Here is a 26,369-nt window from a genome sequence, read left to right as displayed (position 1 = left end):
TAAGTTCTCTAAAGTAGCACCAAAAACTGTGAATAAACAACTCTAAATGAGATGCAAAAAGTCAGTGAACACAATCACCATGAAACAATACCATCCCTCCATAAGCTAAGCACTATCTTCTGCTGCAAACTCTGATCACTGCAAAACACAGCCAAGAAGAAATACAAGCAGTGAAAATGTTAAGAGTGGTTCACGTTTGCTTTGGTGCCATGTTGAGATCCAAAAGAGAAAGAAGGATTGGATGGAAACCCTAGGATTTGCAATAAATGGAGTTGTTGTCGCACAAAGTGTCTAGGAACCGCGACAACGCTCAGAGTAAGGGCTGTCACTCTAATCCTTACTCACTCCTTTTAGACTTTCTCTTAGACAAGTCACGGGGGGTAGTCCCTAAGGTGAATGAATTAGAATAGCCTGTGGAACACAGGCTCTAGGAGACTTAAAGATGGACAACTTGACGAAATTAATTGAGTCCTGGTTAATTGAGATGAGTTCCACAAGCTCTAGGAGACTTAAAGATGGACAACTTGACGAATGTAAATGAGTCCTGGTTAATTGAGATGAATAGATTAAACACTAATACAACCAAGACACAACCACAAAATAGAAATGATTATAGACCAATGCCTTTATATTCAATTAACCATAGACTAAATAAAAACAAGTTATCTAGAACAATTTATAAATGTGACGAATAGTGACGATCATGAATGATCAATGCCCAAAACTTTATCTAGTAGTTAAATCCTGTGAAAAATTATGAAATTTAAACGCTAACCAATGATTTTAGATTTAAAATGATTTTCATTAATAACCCAGATCTAGAATAATTTGTCATTCTCCAATAGTCAATGATTTTAAAACATTAATCACATCTGACAATAGAAAAATCACCACCACGAAAGGACACCAAGGAACTTTAGATCAACAATTTAATTATTCTTTAGACAATTAATTTATTGTGGTAAAATGAAGAAATTAAATTTTTTAATGTGACCAAAAATAATAAAATCAAAAGGACTTTAATAAATGAAAACTTTTAATGGGCCATAGGCCACATAAAAATTTAAATTTTTAAATGCAAAAATGTAGGTCCTCTTATGATTTAATTCCTTAGTAATCTCATAGTCACAAAAATGATTTTTTTAAAAACCTTTTTAGGTTTTTAAATGTTTTTTAGATTGTTTAATGTTTTAAGATTTTTTTAATTTAAAAAAAAAATAAAGAATAAAAAAAAATCAAAGTCATGAATTACAATTGAAAAACTAAAACAAAAAAGAAACAAAATCAAAAATAAAAAAGGAAACAAGAACAACCAAATAAAAAGAATTTCGAACTTTTAATAAAACTTAAACCTAACCCTAATCAAAACACAAACAAATAAATAAAAAAATGTAAAGTTGAATGTTTGTTTTGCTGTGTATAGGTTTGGAGAAGCTTGACGGCGGCAATGAGGTCGATGGACGAGAGGGACAAAGCAGCGGAGAGGAATGCGATTGCAGGAAGGGATAAGATGCACGCAGGGGTATGGAAACAACGAAGAATGAGGATTATACGCAGCACATAAAGGCGGTCAACATTAGGGAGGAGAGGAGGATAGCAGATGCAGCAAAGAAATGCAAAATTTTCCAGAAACCCCAAAACGTAGACAACATAAAAAAAATTTCAGAATTTTCTGAAGGCTCAATATGGCAGCAAGCAAGAGAAAAATGGTAGCCATAAACCTAAGAAAATTTCCCAGAAAATCTTATTTTAAAATGACATGCTTCTGTTTCATATTTATCCGTTAAACCCTTGTGAAAATTTCCAGATTTAAAACTTTTTAAACCCTTGGACTGCAATTTTTTTTAATAATGTCCCTGCAAAATTATGTTGATAAACTCCCAGAGATCTAGATCCTACCCTCTAGGGCCTAGATCTGGACTCTGCACAAATTTTTTCCTAAGATCTGTAGTTGCACGACAAAAAGAAAACACCCAAATGATATATACAATGATAAAAACTAAAACCCAGAAAAAACCCAAGTAAAAAAACCAAAAACAAAATTACAGATCTATGTACAAGAATGGTAGATTTATCAAATCTTAGGAGTATGAGTCCAACAACGCTCCCAGGTATGATAATCTATAAGGATTTCAACAATTAGATCTATCAATTTCTCACACAAAAATTAAATTTTTAAATTTTAAGGAGGTGCTAACTCGAAACCCTTTGTGCGTCACCAACAAAAATTCTTATGGTAAGCCCGGGATTAATTTTACTGGGCTCCTCAGAAAACACGGATCGGGAGTTGGTTGGTCCAATTGAAAACTTCCCCTAACGCCTGAGGATCTAAAATCAAGATTTCCCTGCAAAACTCGATTCAACGATTAAAAATAGGGCGAGAAAATAATAATAAAACTCAGACAAATAGAGATACCTACTATTACATTCAAAATTTAGATTATTATTCAAACCCCAACAACTAAGCAAGATACCTGTACTCAAATCACTCTTTAGAAGCTATCATCACTGGCTTTAGAAAAACTTATGCATGAAAACAACACATCTTAGAGTATTGCCATGAAAAGTAACACCAACAAAACTTAACCCCAAAGTCTTTTTTTATTATCTAGAAAAAGATTACACAAGAGCTTCTTGCTAAGCACACGACTCAAATATCGGATGAATCGACTGACAAATGACTTCCTATTTAATGATCAATCTTCCAATGGCTAGTTTGAGTGATCCTCATCAAGGAAAATTTGACCGTTGATGAAGATTAAAATTTCTTTTAATCTCATCCGTCGAAATATTTAATTCTAGAGGAAATTCGAATTTTTCAATTAAATGCATTTTAATTAATTCAAAAATTAATTTTTTGAGTTAATTTCCCTCAAAAATTGACTTTGACTTAACCTCAGAGATCAAAGGTTTAAAATTTAACAAAATAACTAATTTACCTTAGTCCCGGGACCTTTTAAAATTTAATTTTTAAGGACTGATGAAATTTGCCTTTGGAGAATTTAAATTTACCTAGGACCTAGAATTACTTAAATTTTTGGCTTAAGATTTTAATTAATTTTTGGCCAGAAAATTTAATTAATTAACCTATAGGGGATAAATTATTTTTCCAACCCTCAATACACTTTACATCATAATTTTCATATTTTTTACATCATAAGGGAGAAAGCCCATTTGTAATAGACCCTCACAAACTACCCATTTTTGCGACACAAATATAATCTAGCAGACCAAACAATTTGTAATAAAATAACCTAACCAAATAGTTAGGATTATTCTCAAATTACTTTTACATAGAATCGATCTAGAACACTAGGACTGGCCTAAGTTCCTAGCCACACAATCCATTCCAGCTTTGGGGTAAGTCTGGAGGAAAACTCTGCCGACCATCTGAGAATGGATCGGTGAGACAAAAAATCTCCCAGAATGGAGAGCGTCACTAGAAAAATAGGTTTACCTAGGTTATTACATACATGAAACAGATCTGCTGAGATTGTTTACATTATACACATGTAGAAAGGGTTTACATAAAATCTTGGAAGTTAAGCTGATGATGATAGTTGTATGACACGAACACATCCATCAAGTGCTATACCTTTTGCGAAAAATGGTGTGTACTGCTATGGGTCGTTGACACGTAGTGGTCAACATCTAGCTCTACTTTGGGACACGTTACTGCATCGGAGGAATGTGAGGATCCAGAATCTGTATCCACGCAACACACAATATAACATAAGTAGTGTCCATCCAAAAATCATCATATAACTTTAAGCACAGGAAAGATATAAACTCTTCATTTATTAACTGTCCTAATAACATGAAAAACATCTACCTACAAAAATAAAATACTGAAATAAAATGGTGTAAGGTTAGGAATACAATACAAAGGATGCCCCATGGCATTAGATGTGTTCAATGTAGTGCATGATGAGCATTTGCCTGCTTTCAAACAAATCTATTGATTGTTTCTCGGATGTGCCATGTCCAATTCTGCACACGGTAGGACTTTTTCCTATCCGAAAATCAAGCTAATCGCGGCCATTTGATGCATCAAATCGCTTTTTCATTCTCTTTTTCTTGCGTTTTTTCTTTGTGTCAGGCTGTATCACTGATGGTGTGGAACATTCTGCTTGAAAACTCTTAGATGAAGTATGTAAGATATGCGTGACATGTCTTTCCTCATTCTGCATCTGCTCTGTCAAGAATGATGGATCAATCTCATAGGTGTCATGAGTCATAACTTGATCTTCTTTAATTTTTTCTTTGATCATGTCATTCTTAGTTAAATCTTCGTTAATGGAGTAAGCCTCTTTCTCGGTGTATTCACAAGAAGGCGAGACCTGTGATTTCCTCTCTTCCAGCGTCTCATGTAATGAACTCATTTCTTTGGCATGTCTTACTATTAACTTCACTTGATTGAGTTTAGTTTTCATGAATCTTTCTTGTAGAGTGACATGATTAGCTTGCATAGTCGTTATTTGATTCTGAATAATGGACATCTAATTAGAATGAGTAACTTCCATTATTTTTAATCTATTTTCAATGATATGTATTCCATTTGTATTTATGACGCATGGTACCTGCTTTTTCTCTATGGCCAACAATCTGTTATGAAGAGATACCTGATCAACTTCCATGTCCTTTATAATTTTATCATTCTTTGCTTTCATGCCCATGAAGCAATTTTGCATATAGTTTATCTCTTCTTTATGATTTGCTTGCATGGTAGCTAACTGATTATTATAATCGAATTTCATGATGGTCATTTCTTCATCCATAGTTGACAACCTGCTCTGAATCGAACTTATTTCTTCTTGATAATTTGCTTCCATGGCAGTCATTTGATTTGAATGATTGAATTCCATGATCATCATCTTTTCCTCTAGGGCTAATAACTTGCTTTGCATAGAATTAATTTCCCTCGCATGATTAGCTGTTAATGTTGCTTGATTAAGTTCCATATCTTTAATAAGTTGAGCTTGATTAACTTCTGCATTCTTGCTTACTTGAGCTTGATTTAACTGTATGTCTTTAACCATTTGAATTAACTCCTTGAAATCATTTTCAACTTCTATAGTTTCCTTTACTTCAGCTTTCGCTTTGACTTTGTCTTTATCTCCATATCTATCTTCAAAGGCATCAATGATTGATTGCAAAGAATAAAAAAACAAACCGATCTAAAGCATCTCCAGATAAGGTAAGAATGAAAATCTTCATCTTCACATCTTCATATTTAGAATATGGGAGACACTTGCTTATATAGAGGCTGACATTTTGAAGGTGAGTTTCGGCAGTAAAAGCATTGCTACCTTGAAAAGGAGGAAATTCATCGATGGCGTTACCAAAAAAAGAAGGATAACCATGCAGAGCTCCCTGAATATTAGTAAAATCACAAGGTGCAAACAATTCATAATCCATGGTGACTTGTTTAACGGGAAAAAGATGGGCCAAATGGATATCAGATAGAGAGATCCTTGCTCAAGAAAATCAAAACATCTACAAGAAACGAGCTTATGGCAGAAATTCTTGTAAGAAATGGAAGAAGTGGAGTCGCCACTTGAGCTTAAATCTCTTACAAAGTTTCCAAAGGTGAAACCGAAAAGTTAGTGGATGGAGGCAAGATGGATAATCAGGGAGGGCTCCTTGTTTGGGATTAAATGAATGAATAAGTGGAATTGCCACCTAAACAGGAAACCAACCGAAATGCCCAGGTGCAGAAAGTGAAGTTGAAAGGATTAGATGAGAGAGATGACGAGAGTTAGGATGAAGAGACGAAATGGCGCCAGAAAAATGAGATGAAATGTCGTAAAGCCAAGGTCCAATAAATAGGTCCTTGGTGGCAATGCCAAGAAGTGTTGGCTTTGCGGGCTCGAATGAGAGATGAGAGATGAAAAGAATGATGAGGAAATGTCGTTGAAACGCCGAGAATAAAATATCCCCGGCAACGACGCCAAAAATGTTGTGCTGCTTGACGGGTTAATGAATGGCAGAAAAGATGAGATGATTAGAAAAATGTCGTGAGGACCAAGGACAAAAAACTATCCCTGACAACGGCGCCAAAAAATGTTGTGTCAGATAACAAGAAGAATAAAGATGAAATGATTAAAATGATGTCGAGGAAACCAAGGACAGAAGAAAATGTATCCCCGACAATGACGCCAAAAAATGTTGTTGCACAAAGTGTGTAGGCACCGCGACAACGCTCAGAGTAAGGGTTGTCACTCTAATCCTTTCTCACTCTGTTTAGACTCTCTCCTAGACAAGTCAAGGGGGGTAGTCCCTAAGTTGAATGAATTAGAATAGCCTGTGGAACACAGGTTCTAGGAGACTTAAAGATGGACAACTTGACAAATATAAATGAGTCTTGGTTAACTGAGATGGATAGATTAAACACTAATACAACCAAGACACAACCACAAAATATAAATGATTAAATGCTTATTTAAATTTCACTTTCTATTTTTTAATTCACTCCACTTTAATAAAGACCTACTTAGTCATTTATTTCCAAAGTCACTTTTCCTTTCTAATTTTACATTGACTTTATTAAAGTCACTTTAAAATTAGACTTTAGTAACTTTATCACTTAAAGTCACTTTTAAATTAGATTTGACTTTATAAAAATTATAAAGTCACTTTAGTAGAAAAATTAAATTCTTTTGGACACTTTTCCCTAGGCCAAAGATCAAGGCCTTAGGGAACCACTTGTCCTCCGGTACCAAATTTCAACACCATGTGGATAAAAAAATGTGATAGTACTGGTTTGTAAGGAAAGAACATGAACTGCAAAACCTAAAGCCCCTTCTAAAAACCCTAGAGATTCCCTCAAAGATTTGATATTCCGCCAACTTTGGGTTTTAATTAGACGAAATATAGATGATTATGACCATATCCAATCAAGAGTGCTATGCATTGAGATCCACGTTTCATAGTATAATATTTATGCAAACGGGGAAATTTAAGATTTGGTCAGGTTTGGACTGTAATTGATGAAACTTAGACATTATGATTATTCAAGACTGCTATTCATTGAGTTCTGTTTTTCATAAGATCCATTTAATATATTCTGTGTTGTATGTTTACCAGATCATGTATGTTTTTTTCTAAATTATTTTACCTTGTTGTTTCGATGCTTTTTCTTTGTTCACTCTAGTTGTTTTATATAATGAGCTTTTATTTTGCTGTGCTTGCAGTTTGTTCCTAAAACTTCTGGTGAAGTGTCAACTCTATCATTTCTAATGTTTTATTTGATGTTGCAGTGAATCTATGAAGTCTTTATTTGGGATCGAGCTTACAAGCAAGTGAGTGTTCTGTCTCAGTATATGAGAATAAATTATTAGCTGCATGTTAGAAATGAGGCTATATACAGAGAGACCAAAAGATTTTGTTGGTTACTCTGCTGTCTTTTGGGCAGTTGATAATTTACAGGCAATTTATAAGAGTTAAAAACTAGTGAAAGTCTGTTTATTCTTGTTAAAGGTATGTTGTTCAATACAGTCTGCCAGAAATCTATTATGAGTGAGTTGACTGCGAATTTTATGACCTCCTGTCCTGATCAAGTCTTCCGGAACAAGTTACACCATTCTTACCTTGCTACTATTCTATAATGAAATGATTTGTTAATCTTCTCGAGTGAGCAATGGTATCTGAGTTGAATTATATCATCTAACAATGTATGGAAAAGTACTAATAATATACGAAAATAAAACATTTTGATATAAAATTCAAGAGGGCTGTATGATTCTGTGGTGTACTCCACAATCCCCGGCATTGTGTAGCCTTCAGTTGAATATATTACTTTTTGGGTAAGAGCCACGTGAGTTCTAGCTTCAAATTCATTGATCTTTATGCAAAACTCAGATGAGATGAAAGCAAGCAGACAGCTAACTCAAATTACCATGCCTGTAGTCTTTTGCATGTATAATGTTTGGACCAACCTTATTGCATTACCCTCCTTCCTTTCTGTACCATTATTTTGTGTTGGGAGCTTTATTCTATATTGCATATTCTTGATTACTTTCAGTTTAGGGAAAATATTATTTCAATTTCTTTTATGTTCTATGACATGAGCATCAGATGGAGAGAAGTATTTGAAATTTCAATGGATAAGTTAAATATTATGAAGGGATCCATCATGTTTAAAAATATTTATGGATTTCAATCTATGAGTTAGTTCTCAGTTCCTATCTTTTAGTGGGATATTTCTGCAGCTAAGTGATGAATTTCAAACGTCATAGACTCGTGAATATATCTCCATGACTGCATTGTGGGGAATGTAATTAATTCATACTTGAAGATGCAGGGACTGTGCTGCTCTTCCCTGTCAATGTAGAACTAACCAAACAAAGGCATGACCAACTTATCAAAATTCAATATTCTATAATTGTCCAGGCACTGAAGGGGATGCGATCTTAGAGCATTGTTATAGACTCAGGAGATGATGCTTGTAATTCTCCAGACTTCGTACAGTGAAGAGGTTTTGACCTTACAGCATTTTTAGAGATTCTGAAATGGTAATTTCCCTGTCAACTTGCTAAAATTGGAAAACCCATATCAAGTTGCTTAATTAGAGTTTGGCTTCATGATTTAAATTGAATAAATATGGAGTTGGCTTCATGATTTAAGATTCGAGTGATTCAACAAGTTTGTATAACTTGGAAAATCTGGCATTTTTCTCTTTGAAGACTCCTTTGGTTTAGGTTTGTGCAGTGCTGATTTTGATATGTTGTGTGCAAAGTACAACATATTGAAATGGCAACAAGGGGAGTGCATAGGAGAACATGAAAAAGAAAGCCCTATATATCCAGTGGAGCCAACTATAACTACAAATACAAGTAGAAGTAAGATGAGCTGTGCCTGGAAGAAAGGAGCATCAATCACCACTGTCACTAAATCTAGGAATGGCAGTGCCAAGCCAGAGATCTGTCTGATAATGCCCCCTGGAGAGCTGTATGTATTGATGGGATTTTGTGAAGTGATCAGATCCATGGTTGCCTCCAGGGGTCCCTGCAAAGGGAGAATAGGAACTGGGGTGAGTTGAGGTGGAATCTAATACAGAACCTCTCCTAGCATCTAAGGCCAGAGAACCCATGGTTGTAGAGAAAAAGCTAGTAATCAGTGCCTTTAGACTGATGATGATCTGAAAATGAGATCTTAAATCAATATAAAGGTATTACAGACTCATGTGCAGGAATGCCTATATTACTTAGTGCAATGGATCGAAAAGATTGCAAATAATATAGACAATGAGCAGTTAGAAAACATAACAGTCACACACATCAACACAACAAATAATCAAGGAGTTCACAAGACTTCTTGGCTACGTCTCCTGGTCCAGCTTTCAGTGTCGACCTCTATATTATGTCTTCAAGAGCAGATTATTACAAGTGTGAGCTCAAACCGAGTCTCAACACAACAGTGACAAAACAACAGGGATTTACTTGAAATCCTCAAGTCTACAAGAGTACACAGACTCTCCCTCTTGCTCTCTGTCTTCTGCTTTCTCTCTGTCTCAGCAACTGCTTCCCTCTATCTCTGCCATTGAATGGATTTTAAGCCTATCGACGTTGTTGGTTTGCATTCCTTTCTCAGGCTTTCTGGCTCCCAGCCCCTGTCCGTTCATCTCCCTTTCAAGCGTTAAACAATCATTGTAAAACGCTGAAGGTATGGTGGCCACCTGTTTGTAACGGAAAGGACCACTGGCGCAGGTGAAATCCCAAAAAGTCGTTTCTCTGTTTACACAGAGAAATACATAGAAAACACTGAAAAATCCGACAAAACACTTTCTATTGGACTTCAAATAATATTGAATCCGCCCTATAATCCTATCGGGTTCGCCTTTGATCGCTATCGCAAGCCCACCATTGATCTGCGTGATCTCTGATCCAACGGCTGATATCTATTTTGGGTGGCTTATGTGTACGGAGATTACCCGCCCGAAAAGGCGGTTTTCTCTCTCCTGCGCCAAGCCACGTGTCAGCTAGTGTATGGGATTGGGCGAAGCCCGTCCAATACCACTTACCGCTTGAGGCCCGCCCGAAATCCCACTTACCACGGAACTCAAGTAACCCAAAGTGCCATCTATAAACCTTTCAGGTCCAGCTTTATCGCTTCGGGTCATTTCCTTTGTATTTCGTTTTTATAATGGAAATGCGCTAATACACAGAAAAGTCCAACAAACTCTTTTATATCGGAACTCAAAACTTATAGAGCCGTGTTTATAAACCTCGTTGGGTCCGACTATCGCAAGTTGCATGTTGTATCGGCCCCGCTCCTTTGTATCGCTGCGATGCGATATATCGCAATCGCATATCGCATGGTCTTCGGGCCTCCGGTAAGTCTTCCCTTTATGTTATAGTGATGCGATATTGCAATTTGATATGGGTCGTTGATCTGCGCGCTCAATCAACGGTCCTCGTTAAATCTTGCTGATCGCTATCGCGATTTCCATAGGGCTGCCTCCGATGTACTCCACTGGTTTCTCCCGATTGCGATATTCCGATTTGATCTGGATCGTTGATTGGTTCGATCCGACGGCTCCTGTGCAGTGTCACTTCCACCTTTGCTTAGCTCTATTTTCCGCCATTCTTTCACTGTTTTCCCTTGCGATAGTGTTTCCGATAGTTAATATATATGAAGACTTAGAGGTTTTAGGATCCATTTTGGATCACGCCTTCCCACTAAAAAGCTTTTGGACCACCAAAAGTTGGTTTTTAGGCATCGATCAAGTGAGGATACAACTCCCTCACTTGTTTAACTTCTATCTATCGTGCTTGCTTGGATTTGAACCTTTGAGCCCTATTCTCAGGTACTCAATAGCCCCTCCATGCATAGTTCTCACCTTCTTGTCTAGAACTGTATCTTCCTGTAACTCATTGAGATATTCAGGCAACAGATCCTCAATAGAAGGCAACTGACTTTGCTCTTCAGGATCTTCAATCAATGAAGGTTCATACAATCTCAAGTTTTCTGCATTAACGACTGAATTAATCTACATATAAGCTGGCAAATCAAGGCGAAAAGCATTTTCACGAATTTTATCAAGTATCTTGAAAGGTCCATACCTTATTGGTTTTAGCTTCTTACCTTCACCTTGCATTCTATCTTTGCTGATGTACAACCAGACTTGATCACCAATTTGGAAACTATGCTCAACCCGATGCTTGTCATGTCTTGCCTTGTACTTGGCTTGACTTCTTTCCAGCTGTTCCTATACTGCCGGGTGAATTTCCTGGATTTGTTCAATGAACTTGGTTGGTTTGTCCACATCACTGTGTCCATAAACTGCTATGTCTTTACCAAAGACAAAATCCAAGGGAGACTTTGGTATAAAACCAAAACAAGTCTCAAAAGGAGATCTCTGAGTAGAAGAGTGCTTGGCACGGTTGTAAGCATGCTGCACATAACACAAATGCTCATCCCAAAACTTGGGATGCTTGCTGCAATAGCCTCTGAGCAACTGGATCACTGTCCTGTTGACCACTTCTGTCTAACCATCTGTTTGTGGATGAAATGTTGTGCTCTTCTTCAACCTGGTGTCCATCAACTCCCATAGACTTGACCAAAACTTCCCAACAAATCGAGAATCTCGATCAGATACAATAGAAGTGGGTAACCCAAAATGAACCCATACATTCTGAAAGAACAACTTTGTTGTTTGTTCAGCTGTAACCTGCTTGTTACATGGTATCAAAATACACATTTTACTGAACCTATCCACAACAACATACAAATAATCATGACCCTTTCTAGATTTTGGCAATCCCCCAACAAAGTCCATGGAAACACTTTCCCAAGGATGAGAAGGAATTGGAAGTGGAGTGTACAAGCCTAATTTTCTATTACTGGGCTTGCTTGTAGCACACATAGTACACCCTTTGATATATCTAGAAACTGTCTCATGCATTCTGGGCCAATAACAGAACCTCTGCAATTGTGCAACTGTTTTACTTACACCAAAATGACCTGATATAAGAGAAGTATGTGCTTCTCAAATAATGTTAACTCTTTTAGTTTGTGGAATACATAACTTTTCCAAATGATATAAGAGTTGGTCCTTTACATAATAATCCAATTCTTTTACTTGTTTGCCATGACTTAAAGTTGCATATACATCTTTAAAATCTACATCTTGAGCATATTGTTCAATGTAACTTTCATGCATTACTGAATTATGCTTAAGTATAGTAGATGCATTTATGATTGGTCTTGATAACATCTCTGCAACCTTACTGTGTATGCTCTTATTTGATGACAAGATGAAATTGCTGTAGAAAACCCATCCACCTATAATGTCTTGATTGCTGCAATTTAGTTTGTGAGTGCAAATATTGAAGTGGTTGATAATCTGTATGTATTATTGTTTCTTTACCCATTAGGTAATGTTTCCACTTTTTCACACTTTGTACTAATGCATACAATTCTTTATCATATGTGGGATAATTAACTTCTGCAGAAGTAAATGTTTCAGAATGATAGCATATGGGTTTTCCGTGTTGCATCAACACTGCTCCCATGGCATAGTCACTGGCATCTATCTCAATCTCAAATGGATGTTGAAGATTTGGCAGTGTTAGTACTGGTGCTGTACTGATTTTTTCTTTTAAGGTGTCGAAGACTTTTTGCTGTTTGCCTCCCCACTTAAACACCTGTTTCAATCCTGTTAAAGCATGTAATGGAGCTGTAATAAATGAAAAGTTAGCAATAAACTTTCTCCAGTATTGTGCTGCCCCTAGGAAACTCCTAACCTCTGTAGCAGATTTGGGTTTAGGCCAGTTCATAATGACTTCAACCTTAGAGGGATCTATCTTCAATTCACCACCCCCTACAATATGATCCAAATAATTTAAAGTTGTTCTGCCAAATTCACATTTTGACAGTTTTACATAGAGGTTTTCTCTTTTTAAAACATCTAAAGTCTACTTTACATGCTTTACATGGTCTTCCCATGTCTTATTGAAAACAAGAATGTCATCTAAATAAACAATTACAAAATCATCAATAAAAGGTCTGAGTACATCATTCATAACTCTCATAAACATAGCAGGAGCATTAGTTATGCCAAAAGGCATAACCAACCATTCATACAGTGCTTGCTTTGTCTTGAAAGCAGTTTTCCATGCATATTGTTCTGCAACTCTGACCTGATGATAGCCACTTCGCAAGTCTAACTTAGAAAAGTAAACTGCTTCTTTCAATTGATCTAATAGATCATCAATACAAGGAAGAAGATAACGATTCTTGATCGTTATTTTATTTGGTGCTCTATAATCAATGCACATTCTCCACAATCCATCTTTCTTTCTCACCAGTACGATTGGAGATCCACATGGTGATGTGCTTGGTCATATAAACCCTTCTTCGAACAATTCCTGTACCTGCTTCTTTATCTCTGCATTCTCTAAAGTTGACAACCTGTACATTCCAATGTTAGGTAATGGAGCATCTTGCTGCAAACAAATATCATGTACTATTTCTTGCTTGGCTGGCAGACCTTTTGGTTCTTGAAATAGAACATCATACTCTGAAACAACTTTAACTAAATCAGCTTTCTGTTTAGAATCATAGCCTTCAAATGCATTGGATTTTTTAGGATCCTTTGCCTTTACAACCATGAGTAAAAACCGCTTACTTGAATTCACAATTCTTTTCATCTGTCCTGAGTTTATGAGAGAATAGTTATTTTTGAGTTTATGAGCTCTTACAATATATTCTATTCCATCTTTAGTGAGTTGATACTTATTTTCAGCTCTATAGAAAATAGCTTTCCTATCATACAAGCATGGACTTCCCAAAACAATACCACATATATCCAATGGAACTATATCTAACTCAACCTCATCTACAAATGTTTTTCCAATAGCAAACCTAAGTTTACATTGTCTCGTTACTTGTAGCTTTGTTTTATCACACACGCAACCTAATGGATATGGCGTCTCATGAGGTATTGTTTGTAGTCCCAACTTCTTTACAATTGTTTCAGAAATCAAATTTACTTGTGATCCACTATCAAACAAAGTATCAATCTTATTATGCTTGGAAATTACTCTAATACGAAAAAGCTCATTTCTTTCTCTCTCATTACTTTCATTATTAACAGATTGTGCATAATTACTTGTGGATGCTTCAGAATCTTTACCTCTAATACTTGTGGCTGTAACTGTTGTTTCATCGCCTGAATCTGATCCCAAGCCTTGCTGAATAGCTCCAACATTCTTTCTCTCTTTACGACCAAACTTCTTGGGTTTCAGTTCTGGATGCAGTGTGCCTCATCGTGTCCTTCTTTCTTGTAATGAGTGCATGAAGGTTTATCCTTCTTTACTGTGTTTGCTTTCTTTTCCTTCCATTTCAGTTTTTTCTTTTCCTTGTTCTTGCTTACATAATATTTAGATGTTCCCCCAACCTCTGGGTTTGCATTCTTACCTCTAGCTTCTAGATGTGTTGTTTGAACTGATACATCATCTAAGCTAGTGGGATTAAACATGAGTATAGTATGCTTTAAATAACCATGCAGACCACCTATATACTTCATTAAAGTCTCAGGTGAGTCTAATGATATTCCTAGAGTGAAAGCTCTTTTCCTGAATTCCTGAGTATATTCAATTGGCGAAGAGTTTGCCAACTCATCATTGCCTGCTGCATGTAAGCTAGAGGATATAATTGCTTTTTGATAGCAGAAACAAAGTCTTTCCAGGTAGAAAGGATTTTACCATGTTTTTGCAGATCAGCTTGTGTCTTGCCTTCCCACCATACTAGTGCAGTTCCTCCAAGTCGAAGGCTAGCCAGCTGAATCTTTCTCCTTTCTGAATCAATGTTCTGCACCCTGCAATATACATCAATCTGTCTTATCCAATTATCTAGCTTCTCTACATTTAGTTCTCCATCATAAATTGGCAAATCAAACTTCACATCTAATTTAATCAAAGAAGTTTTCTTCTTTTTCTTATTAGGGCTAGTTTTATGCGAAGAAGATGATGAGGATGATGAAGGTGATGATGGAGGAGTTGGTGGAGGAGGCATTTCTCCTTTTCCTTTGCCTTTTGGAGAGGCAACTAGAAAAGGTTTCTCTACTCCTTTGTCTGGTTTAGGTGTTGAGGGGCTTTCACCTCGACCCTTCTTAAATTCCAGATACATCTCTTCCACCATGGCTTGGAGTGCCTTAAAACCTTCCATAAATTGAGATTCTGATCCCAATGGAGTTTCTTCTGCCATTCTCCTCTGAGAATAGACTCTTCCAATCTCTGGATTAGCCTCAACAAGTTCTCTTTCTAATCTGAGCTTTAATCTAGTTAGCATTCAAAATCCAACACAAGCTTGTCTAACCTTAACAAAACCAAATGCTCTGATACCACTTGATCTGAAAATGAGATCTTAAATCAATATAAAGGTATTACAGACTCATGTGCAGGAATGCCTATATTACTTAGTGCAACGGATCGAAAAGATTTGCAAATAATATAGACAATGAGCAGTTAGAAAACATAATAGTCACACACATCAACACAACAAATAATCAAGGAGTTCACCAGACTTCCTAGCTACGTCTCCTGGTCCAGATTTCAGTGTCGACCTCTATATTATGTCTTCAAGAGCAGATTATTACAAGTGTGAGCTCAAACCGAGTCTCAACACAACAATGACAAAACAACAGGGATTTACTTGAAATCCTCAAGTCTACAAGAGTACACAGACTCTCCCTCTTGCTCTCTGTCTTCTGCTTTCTCTCTGTCTCAGCAACTGCTTCCCTTTCTGTCTCTGCCATTGAATGGCTTTTAAGCCTATCGGCGTTGTCGATTTGCATTCCTTTCTCGGGTTTTTTGGCTCTTGGCCCCTGTTCGTTCATCTCGCTTTTGAGCGTTAAACAATCATTGTAAAACACTGAAGGTATGGTGGCCACCTGTTTGTAACGGAAAGGACCACTAGCGTGGGTGAAATCCCGAAAAGTCGTTTCTCTGTTTACATAGAGAAATACACAGAAAACACTGAAAAATCCGACAAAACACTTTCTATCAGACTTCAAATAATATTGAATCCGCCCTATAATCCTATCGGGTCCGCCTTTGATCGCTCTGGCAAAGCCTATCGTTGATTTGCATGATCTCCGATCCAACGATTGATATCTATTTCGGGTGGCTTATGTGCACGAAGATTACCCGCCCGAAAAGGCAGTTTTCTCTCTCCTGCACCAAGCCACGTGTCGGCCAGTGTATGGGATCGGGCGGAGCCCGTCCAATACCACTTATCGCCTGAGGCTTGCCCGAAATCCCGCTTACCACGGAACTCAAATAACCCAGAGCCGCATCTATAACCCTTTCGGGTCCGGCTTTATCGCTTCGGGTCATTTCCTTTGTATTTCGATTTTATAACGGAAATGTGCTAATACACAGAAAAGTCCGACAAACTCTTTTATATTGGAACTCAAAACTTATAGAGCCACATTTATAAACCCCGTCGGGTCCGGCTATCGCAAGTCGCATGTTGTATCGGCCCTGCTCCTTTGTATCGTTGCGATGCGATATATCGCAATCACATATCGCATGGTCTTTGGGCCTCCGGTAAGTCTTCCCTTTGTGTTATAGCGATGCGATATTGCGATTTGATCTGGGCTGTTGATCTGCGCGCTCGATCAACGGTCCTCGTTAAATCGCGCTGATCGCTATCATGATTTCCATAGGGCTGCCTCCGATGTACTCCGTTGGTCTCTCCCGATTGCGATATTTCGATTTGATCTGGATCGTTGATCGGTCTGATCCGACGGCTCCTGTGCAACGTCACTTCCACCTTTTCTTAGCTTTGTTTTCCACCATTCTTTCATTGTTTTCCCTTTCGATAGTGTTTCTGATAGTTAATATATATGAAGACTTAGAGGTTTTAGGATCCATTTTGGATCAGATGAGTTGAAGTACTGTGATGGCACTGCTGTTTGGTAATTCTAAACCTCATCTTAGTCCTTGTTACACCTTATATTGTATGAGGTTCCATATTGTGATTTTCATCACATTGATGGAGTTTGCATATGGTACTTTGAGCTTTCTGGATGGATTGGGGGTGACAGACTCTTTGCACACGTGAAGATGCTACTTCTTAGTTGAGTTGTTGTTTTGAGTTAAAGAGGACTCAGTTCCCTTGTTTGTTGATCATGTATGGTGGCTTTTTTTTGGTGCTTCCCTCACATTTGCATTTCTCTGCTTGACGGATTATCCTCTTGGTGCAGATTTGATTGTTATGCTACCTCATCATGCTGTTGTTTTAATGTACCTGTTCATCTAGAGAGTGCTACACCTTTTTCTTGTATGATGGTTCTAGTCCCCCAAGGGGTTAGATGTTTGTGATGTGAGGTAGTTGCATCACATTCTTCATGGAGCATCTTAGTGATTTTGTATGGTGTCGTTATGTTGATGTCACTAGGAGGGATATTCTACATGGTCTGCTAAGTGTGTGGTGTGGTCACACTCAATGTTTGATGGAGTTAGCAATTTTTATTAATGTCTCCTTTTTCTATGGTATGGTGATACAATTTGTCTTGGTAGGATTTTCCTAGGTGATATAACATTGTTTTATTAGACATGATCTCGTGGGGATTATGCATTTGATGATTTTAATGCATCAGAAGTGGGGGTGCTATATGGGCTTCTATGGTGGTCTATTCTTCTTCCAAATTTTTGATGATGTTTTGTTGAGATATAAGTCCTTTGGTGGTGGCATGCCATAGGTTGAAGCCTTGGTAGATTTTATATTTTGTTGTTACGTTGGTATCATGGTGGGGTTTCACTAGGGAGAACAACTTTTGTTTACATGGTACAACACTATGATGGAGCACACCCCCTCATTGGCACACATGTTCATGTTTATTTAATTATTTAGTGATTGTTTGGAGGTGATTATGTTTATATTAGAGCATTAACATTTGTGCGCACATGTGGAGGTTGCTTTAACCATTAATTGGTTAATTAAATGATTTTATCTTGGTGAAGGCTAATTTCCTAAGCACCCTACTTCATTGGCTTGCCTTCACATGCGGATGAGATTATTTGGAGGTGATTTAAGGTTCTTAATGAATGCCCCCCTTTTTGGCATATAATTCAAGGAAAAAGGATGAATATTGTATAATTTATTTATGAGATGGGTAACTACCTTTGCACATTTCTAGGTAGCCTTCCTTTTGTGCACATGGTTTCATGGCACATGCATTAATGAGGTTAAGCATGATGAGTTTGATAAACCTATTGAAGAAAATCAATACTAATGGAATCTCAATCTTAAGAATAACAATGGTACCCACACACAATACACAAAGATTCACCGTGGAAACCCCTAACTTGGAAAACCAACCAACTTGAGAGCCGTACCTCTCTCTTTCTTCTTGTATTAAACAATGTTGCAGGGAGTTGTCGCCCCGCCCGCCCCCCCCCCCCCCCCCCCCTCAAAAAGCTCCCTCGCACATGCAAATTTTTTTTTTGCTCCCTAGCTTTTCTGTGCAATTTTTTCTTCACTCTACTATTCAACACCCTTCTAAAAGTATGCCACAAATCTAGTGAGAAGGAAAAGGGTTGGAACAACAAATTTTACATGCTCCCATTGTAAAACAACCTACACTAGTTCATATACTTGTGTAAGAAAGCATCTCTACAAGATTATGCCATGTGATGAAAATAAGACTGTATGAGTCAAAACTTGTGATCAAGTGCTAGCAAAAGATAGGAATAGATATAGAATAATACCCAGCCGCAATACAATTCCCTCATACAAACCGAGGGTTTCCTTCTAGGGCAAAAAACCCTAAATTAACATAACTTCTATCGTTAGATCTTCTGCCTAATGAATGGTCCAAGCCCCCCCCCCAAGACACCCCTGCAACACTAGTGGGGGGGGCAAACCCCCCCCATAGACCCCCCTGCAACACTAGTTGGTGGGCAAGCCCCCCCACACCCCCCCATCAAGGATTGGGATCCAAACGCAACTGAAACAAGACCTCTGAATCAAGAAGATAATCAGGCTCCACACCCAACATGATGAGAATCGAGATGTTGTAACTTGTGGACCTATGGTTGATGAAGATTATAACTACTAGATGATTGATGTTATATGGTTTAATCCATGTTTTTATTCTTTTTATAACTAATTCATCATTCTACATGCTTTTGTTGACATATATGCATCAAAATATGTAAAAATATATATAATATAAAAATCGCTTCTGATTCGCTCTTGACCTGGAAGCTTTTGAAAATTGTCACTCCCTGCTCCCGCTTTCGCTTCTAAGCAACATTGGTATTAAATTCATTGTTGACAATATAATATATATAGGTATTCTATGGCATTTGAGACATTTTTTTGTTAAGCCACATTAGATTACAAACCTATTTCCTTAACTGGAATTAATTTACAATGGGTTGAAAAAACCATTGGTCGAAAAACTACAAAATGAAACAAAAACAGATTCCCTTTTCTCCAAGAACCTACAAAGAATTCAACACATGTCCAACAAACCACTATTGGCACTCTTCCATAGGGCACAATTCATGTGGCATTTTTTTATTGGTAATGGGTGGTTTGAAGTGGTCCATGGTACATTCTTATTGGGTGCACTTCTCCTAGGTGTTAATTCTTCAATTTTGCATAGTCAAAGATCATTATTTCAACTACACTTGGAATTATTTCGCTGCCCTCAACTTTTCAACTTGACACTTATATTATTTTATTATGATATGCTTATGGTGGAGTTTTCTTGGAGAATGTATTACACATTAAGTGGACAAGTGGCTATTTGCACGAACATGGAGTTTGAGGAGGGCCACACATGTTATTAGTGCATGCATTTACTTTGTCTTACTTCTATATTTGGAGCTTATTCTTTGAAGGGCAAATATAGAGACAATATTTTTTCTATTTGAGGAGTGTTTTGCTTGGTCCATCACTTGGAGGACTACACGCTAGATTATTTTATTTCCTTTGTGGAGAGCACACATATGAAAGCGTATATTTATTATTTCATGGAGCATTGCACGATCAAAACAATAATTCGTCCTTCCCTTCTTGAGCTTATCTAACTACCTCATTATTTTATCATTTGTTTGACTCGTCTGATGGAAGTGTTTACTTGAGAGAAATATCTTGTTATATTTGCATGCATGTGTCTTGGAGGGCATGCTTAGTGATTTTCTAGGTAGACGTTGGAGCACATCCTCCCTGCGAGTATTTAATTTGTGTTATTGTACTAGAACCTTAGAGGGTGCATTGCTTTTGGACCATTTAACATCTTGACATGGTGAAAGAACTAGTATAGTGATATGCGCTCTCCCTTTTGGAGGATATTTGTCATACTATTCCTATTTTTAGAGGGGTCAACCTCTCTTGGAGACAATGGAGGCCACATATTCATTTTCTTAAGAAATCTAGGGTATGAATAGTTAAAATATTTCTCTGCTTGATAATTGCTTGTGATATATTTTTACTTCTTAGCTTATAGTCTTTTCTTCGTTATGTTATTATTGTGTTCTTTCCATCAAGACAATTACCAATATGCACAATAAAAGACAAGTGACACAATATGTAGGCTTGTCAGCTAGGGCCAAAACATCTCACCTCTTGAGAGGAAAACCTGATCAAAATTCTTCTTCTAGATCTTCAATTGACGAGTACGAAGACCATGACACAGACCCTTGACTGTAGTGCCTCCCAAGAACCTTGTCACTAACCTTGATGCTCTTCCTCTTCCCTTTCTTGACTTTCTTCTTGATCTCGAACTGCTCTCATCAACTCCTTCTAGAGAAACTCAGTCTCTATCCTTCACACTGCTTCACTTCTTCTCGATTTCTCCTAGAGAAACTCGGTCTCTATGATTTCACTAGCTGCCTCTATAGAATCTTGGTTTCTATGATAGCAGACATGCTGCCTCTAGAGAATCTCGGTCTCTAGATCTGTATCTCGGTTACCTAGAACAAGTATCCAAAAGAAATCTCCTTGGCCGCCCCAAAAAAAACCTCCTCTTTGCTGCCCCAAAAGAATCTCTTCTTCGCTGTCCCAGAAGAAACCTTCTTCGCTATGCCCAAAAGAATCCTCCTTTGCTTGCCCAGAAGAAACCTATCTTCGCACTCTCCTTTTAGCCTCTTCTTCGCACTTCTTCTTGTCGAGATGCTTGTCGAGTTACTTGCTCTAAGTGAGGCCGAGTGTGGATTATATACACCTTTCCTCATGTCCTTTAGGCTGACACGATCACTTGTGGTTAGGTCGACTTCTTCTAGGAATTTTTTCCATCGTTGTAGGCCGACTTGAAGAGGATAAGTGACAAGGTCTTGGAGGATACTTTTCATAGACAAGTTTGACCTTTTACAAAGTGTAACATGACTTCTTTACATGACAAGGACTCGAACATTTTATGACTAGATGACAAATAAATCCTAAAGACTCTCAATATGAGTCTTGACTCGAAAATAAAATCTCTTGCTCATGAAACACATGAAGCAAGTCAATACAATCATTTTATTTTTATTCTTTACATCTCATTACATAAAATCACAATTACATGTCATTATGAAGACCGAACCTAGTTACACTTTTCAACACATTTGACATGGTCAACCATTGATTGAGGATAGATCTAGTTGCTCCATTATTATTTTATCTCTTTGACTTGTCATGTAATTAGTTGGAAAGAATAAATTTTATAATAAGAGCAAAGAGGATTTGTCATGTCCCTTCTCAAACACATTTGTAACAAGGTGTTTCTACACATTTTTGCACAATTTTGGCTAAGGAAAAGTACCCAACATTTTCGACTTAGGGACATAGGAGGAAATTCGACTTAATTTGGTTGCTAGTGGAAGGTGGGGGCCACCCACGTGGGAATTTGAACTAGGCCATTCAAATGGCTTTGAGGGAATTCAAAGTGATGGATGGAGGGGCCCACATGAGGCAAGGAAGGCCCACGAAGATAAAAGTAGGAGGGAGCTCTCATTTTGATTCATTCAGTCACCTTGCAACTTGAAATTACTTGACTGTTCGCTTTTCTGCTTAGCCGAGTCAATTGGCTATTTAGCCATGAATCTCTCAAGCGAGAGATTAAACCTTACCTTCGGGGGACCTTGAGTGCCTGCCCTAGGAAGGTAGTTCCATCAACATTTCAGGAGATCCGGGAGTTTGTTACAACACTACCATTCAGTCACACACAAGGAATGCGTATTTCTGGGCCACCAAAAGAATACACAGGAGGAGTTTGAGCCACAACAGATCAGTCATTTGTCGGGAGAGCTAGGGGATTTGGACGACAACAATAGGCTAGCATTTCTTGAGAGTTTTGGAGCCTATAGACCCAACAACCCAACAGTTCGAATTCCAGGCTTGCGAACAACACAGAGGGCCAGTCCAACGTTTTCATGGGGCTTGGGAGCAAGTGCTACAACCCAAAAGCTCATCCCGGAAGTCAGGGAATTTGTAGTAGGGATCAACCCAACACTTTGGGACATTTTCCAGGAGGATTTATAGGCAGAATCCAACATGCTGAGTTTTGCAGTTGCAGCTGAAGTTGGGCTCCTTGGGGGTCGAATTTTAGAAGTCTAAACCAACTAAATTCCGTTGTGGGTTTTTCTAGGTTTAGGCCAGGGAGTCAGGAGCTCGAATCTCACAATTTTCTAAGCATGGGAAGTGGTACTTCCAGCGATTCGAAGTCAGCATAAAGGACAATTTTCTGGGCAGCGCAATGTAGATTGGTGCAACAGTTGTGGCAACCATCAATTCAGCTATTGCTCACCTGGGTTTTGTCATGCTTGTCCATTGAGACAAGCACAGGTGCATCACTCTATTATCTATTGTATTTTTCCTTCAAAGAAGTAATAAAATGGCTTAGTAGTTCATTATTTCTAGCATTTCCATGGGTGCTTAATATATATTTCGTTTTTATATTTGTTGAGCTGATTGTATGCTGTATATCACTTGTATTCCTACTTAGGAACGTTACAGTGGTATCAGAGCCTAATTCTTGGCTCAGATGTGGGGATTTTCTCCTATGGGAGAAGGGGACCAATAGAACATCACATACAGAAGGCAGAGGTACCGGAGCAGAGAAAGAGAGCTGGAGATTACTCCGGACACAGAGGACTGAGGGAAAGCAGTGGTAAAAGAGGAAGACATGGTGGAACCCAAGAACAGGGAATAGATGGCTTTCGACAGCCTCCTGAGGGCTTTGAATGACTTAGCCAAGGGCTAGAAAGAGATGTTGGAGGAGATGAAGCTGCAAAACAGAGAGAGAGGACCACTCATAGAGTGTTTATATTTGGGGAAACTTCTGGAGCCTCCCAACCATTTGATCACCCCTCACTAGCAGCACAACACCCATCGGCTAGTGGGCCAACTCGAGCCACTCTGCCTTTTTTCGTACCAGTGGCACAAATCGAACCAGCAAGAGGTGAAGACCCCATACAGATGGGAGACCATTTCAGAGAGTGGCAATCTATGGATGCAAACTTCAGGGAAGCACTCTCTTTCAGAGATTTCTGCAAGCTCAAGCAGAGTGAGAAGAACAAGGGCTATGGAGGTCAGGGCACATAGAGCTATGAACTGCAAAGGACCATAGGGAGGATGTACTTCCCTACTTTCGATGGCACTGCCAAGTGCATTGCTAGGGCTTGGGTTGAGAAGATGGACACCTACTTCCAGCCCAACCGGATGATTGAACAAGAAGCCGTGAAGATGGCCACGCTGCACATGGAGGGGGAAGCCCATGTCTGGTGGTTTCATGGCTTGGTCATCGTGGGACATGCCAATGTGGTTTCTTACGAGGATTTCACCAGTAGGGTGGTGCAACGTTTTGACCAGAGAGATCTGGAGGCCTATTTCAGATAGTTTACCCAACTGCGCCAGACATGCAACTCGAAGCAGTACATCTCAGAATTTTTGCGAGTGTCAGTGATGGTTCCAGATCTATCAGAGGCTAGGAGGGTATACACCTTCATTGAGGGCTTACATGAGCCCTTGCATGGACTGGTGAAGTCGCGCAGACCCTCGATGCTGCAAGGGGCAGTTTTGTGCACTAAAGATCTACAGGGGGCCATCCCCAAGACTAGAGCGCCTTTTCTTGCATGGACCCGTTCTCCACAGAAGGGGCATGAGACTAGACATCCACCTTATAGGACCACACAGGGGTGGGGGCAGCTAGATGATGAAACACGAAAGGACCTAAGGAGGAGGAAGTTGTGCTTCACATGCAGGGAGCCCTGCGCACCAGGCCATTGGTGCAGTGCTGACAAAGCACACTATATTGAGGTCTTTTCAGACAGTGACTAGGAGGACGAGATGGAGTAGGAGTGTGGTGTGGGAGATGGTGAGAGTCCGACAGATAGAGGGCCACCACCACCACCTCCATAGGTAGGGGCATCCTTTGCCCCATCTGGGGGAGTCCTTGCTTCCTTATGCGGGGTTCTCAAATTCCTGACATTGAGGATCAGAGGCACCATATAGGGGCAGCAAGTGTCAGTTCTAGTTGACAGTGGGTTCACCCACAACTTCATATATGCCTAGTTGGTTCAGAGGAGGGGGCTTTTCAGTCCTAGTACCAGGTGACTGTACCATGTAGTGCACTTGGTATGTGCTTGCTTTGACTGTTGACAGTAGTTATGGGGAACTACTCGATGACAGACCACTTCTTTGTGGTCGATGTGCTAGACACCAACATGGTGATGGGTGTTTAGTGGCTGTATTCCCTTGGGCGAGTCACTACAGATTAGAAGAAGCTAGAGATGGAGTTTACTGGGCCGGATGGCAAACTAGTAGTTCTGAGAGGCATGCATTCCTATCCACCTCAGATATTCTCGATCCATAGGATGGAGGTAGATTTGCGACATGGGGACATTGCATGGGTAGTGGAGCTGAGGATTTCGGAGGTTTGGGGATAGGCTCAACCACCACCACCAAACATACAGGCCTTGCTGGACAGATACGCGTGGTGTTTGGGGACATTCCACCAGACAGGGGATTCGAGCACACTATTGAGTTGGAGCCAGGTGTGCAGGCGGTGATCACTACCCCTTATAGGCATCCTAAGGCCTATAAGGATGAGATAGAGAGGGCCATTCAGGAGCTGTTGGCATTGGGCCATATTAGGCCAAGTTCCAATCCCTTCGCTTCTTTAGTAGTACTGGTGAAGAAGAAGGATGGGACCTTACGCATGTGCATTGACTATCAGGCCCTCAACCGGAAAACATTGAAGAACTGATACCCCATTCCCCACATAGATCAGTGGATGGATGAGCTTAGAGGAGCCAAGTACTTCTCTAAGATCGATCTGCGTTCGGGGTACCACCAAACCGGGGTGAGGGATCAGGACATCCCTAAAACAACTTGCCGGTGCCACTGTGGGCACTTCGAGTTCCTGGTGATGCCATTTGGGCTGACCAACACTCCAGCCACTTTCCAGTCATGCATGAACCATGTCTTTCGGGGATAGTTGAGGAAGTTTGTGTTGGTTTTCTTCGATGATATCTTGATTTATAGCCAGACATGGGAGGAGCATCTCCAACACTTGGAGGAGGTACTACGCATCCTGGAGGAGCAACAATTTTATGCCAACCTATCTAAGTGCGAGTTTGGCTTGACAAAGAAGCTCTACCTAGGGTATATCTTCGATGCTGATGGGGTGAAGGTCCATGAGGAGAAGATACGGGCTATTCGAAACTGGCCGGTACCACGAGATGTGACAACATTGAGGGGTTTCTTAGGCATTTGCACCTACTATAGGAAGTTTGTCAAGGGGTTTTCATAGCTGGCAGCACCCTTGACTGATTTGACCATGAGAGGGGCTTTTGCATGGACTAATGGAGCATAGGTTGCCTTTGATCGCCTCAAGGAGGTGATGAGCAGTTGCCCAGTCTTCGCACTTCCAGATTTGTCCCAGCCCTTCAATGTGGAGTGATGCATTCGAGGAGGGAGTTGGAGCAGTTTTGTCACAGGATGGGCATCTCATTGCTTTCGAGAGTCGGAAGCTCCTACCACATGAGCGGTCATATTCTATATATGACAAAGAGATGCTGGCCATCATGCATGCATTGGCCAAATTTCGACAGTACTTGGTAGGCAATAGGTTTTGGGTGAAGACTGATCACAACAGTCTTCGTCACTTCATGGGGCAATAGGGCCTTAATGACAGGCAACAGAGATGGGTCAGCAAGGTGCAGGCCTATGACCTTGATATAGAGTATGTGCGGGGAAAGCACAATGTGGTGGCTGATGCTTTATCTTGGAGACCAGCTAGTCTATTTCTCATGAGCATCTGCCATGATTGGAAGGCCCAACTATTGGTGGAGTACTCCAAGAAATGAGGACATGCAAGATCTTGGAGGGTACCCACGTTGAGTGCTACCGAGTGATGGATGAGGTCA

The 26,369-nt window shown here is 39.3% G+C and overlaps 1 protein-coding gene across 1 annotated transcript in view; it reads left to right on the top strand.

The window, feature by feature from the left end:
* LOC149262401 (ubiquitin carboxyl-terminal hydrolase 6-like) overlaps window positions 1-26,369 on the top strand; it is a 315,784-nt gene that overhangs the window by 140,550 nt on the left and 148,865 nt on the right. Inside the window, exon 10 of the mRNA XM_089424395.1 lies at window positions 7,260-7,301. Within this exon, the coding sequence (XP_089280521.1) occupies window positions 7,260-7,301 (42 nt within the window). The remainder of the gene's footprint in view (window positions 1-7,259; window positions 7,302-26,369) is intronic.

This window comes from Pinus tabuliformis, chromosome 6 (assembly GCF_031772625.1).
Source record: "Pinus tabuliformis cultivar Carrire ecotype Pingquan chromosome 6, CPIR1, whole genome shotgun sequence".
Classification (NCBI taxonomy): Eukaryota; Viridiplantae; Streptophyta; class Pinopsida; order Pinales; family Pinaceae; genus Pinus; species Pinus tabuliformis.
This window is presented reverse-complemented; position numbering and strand designations above follow the sequence as displayed.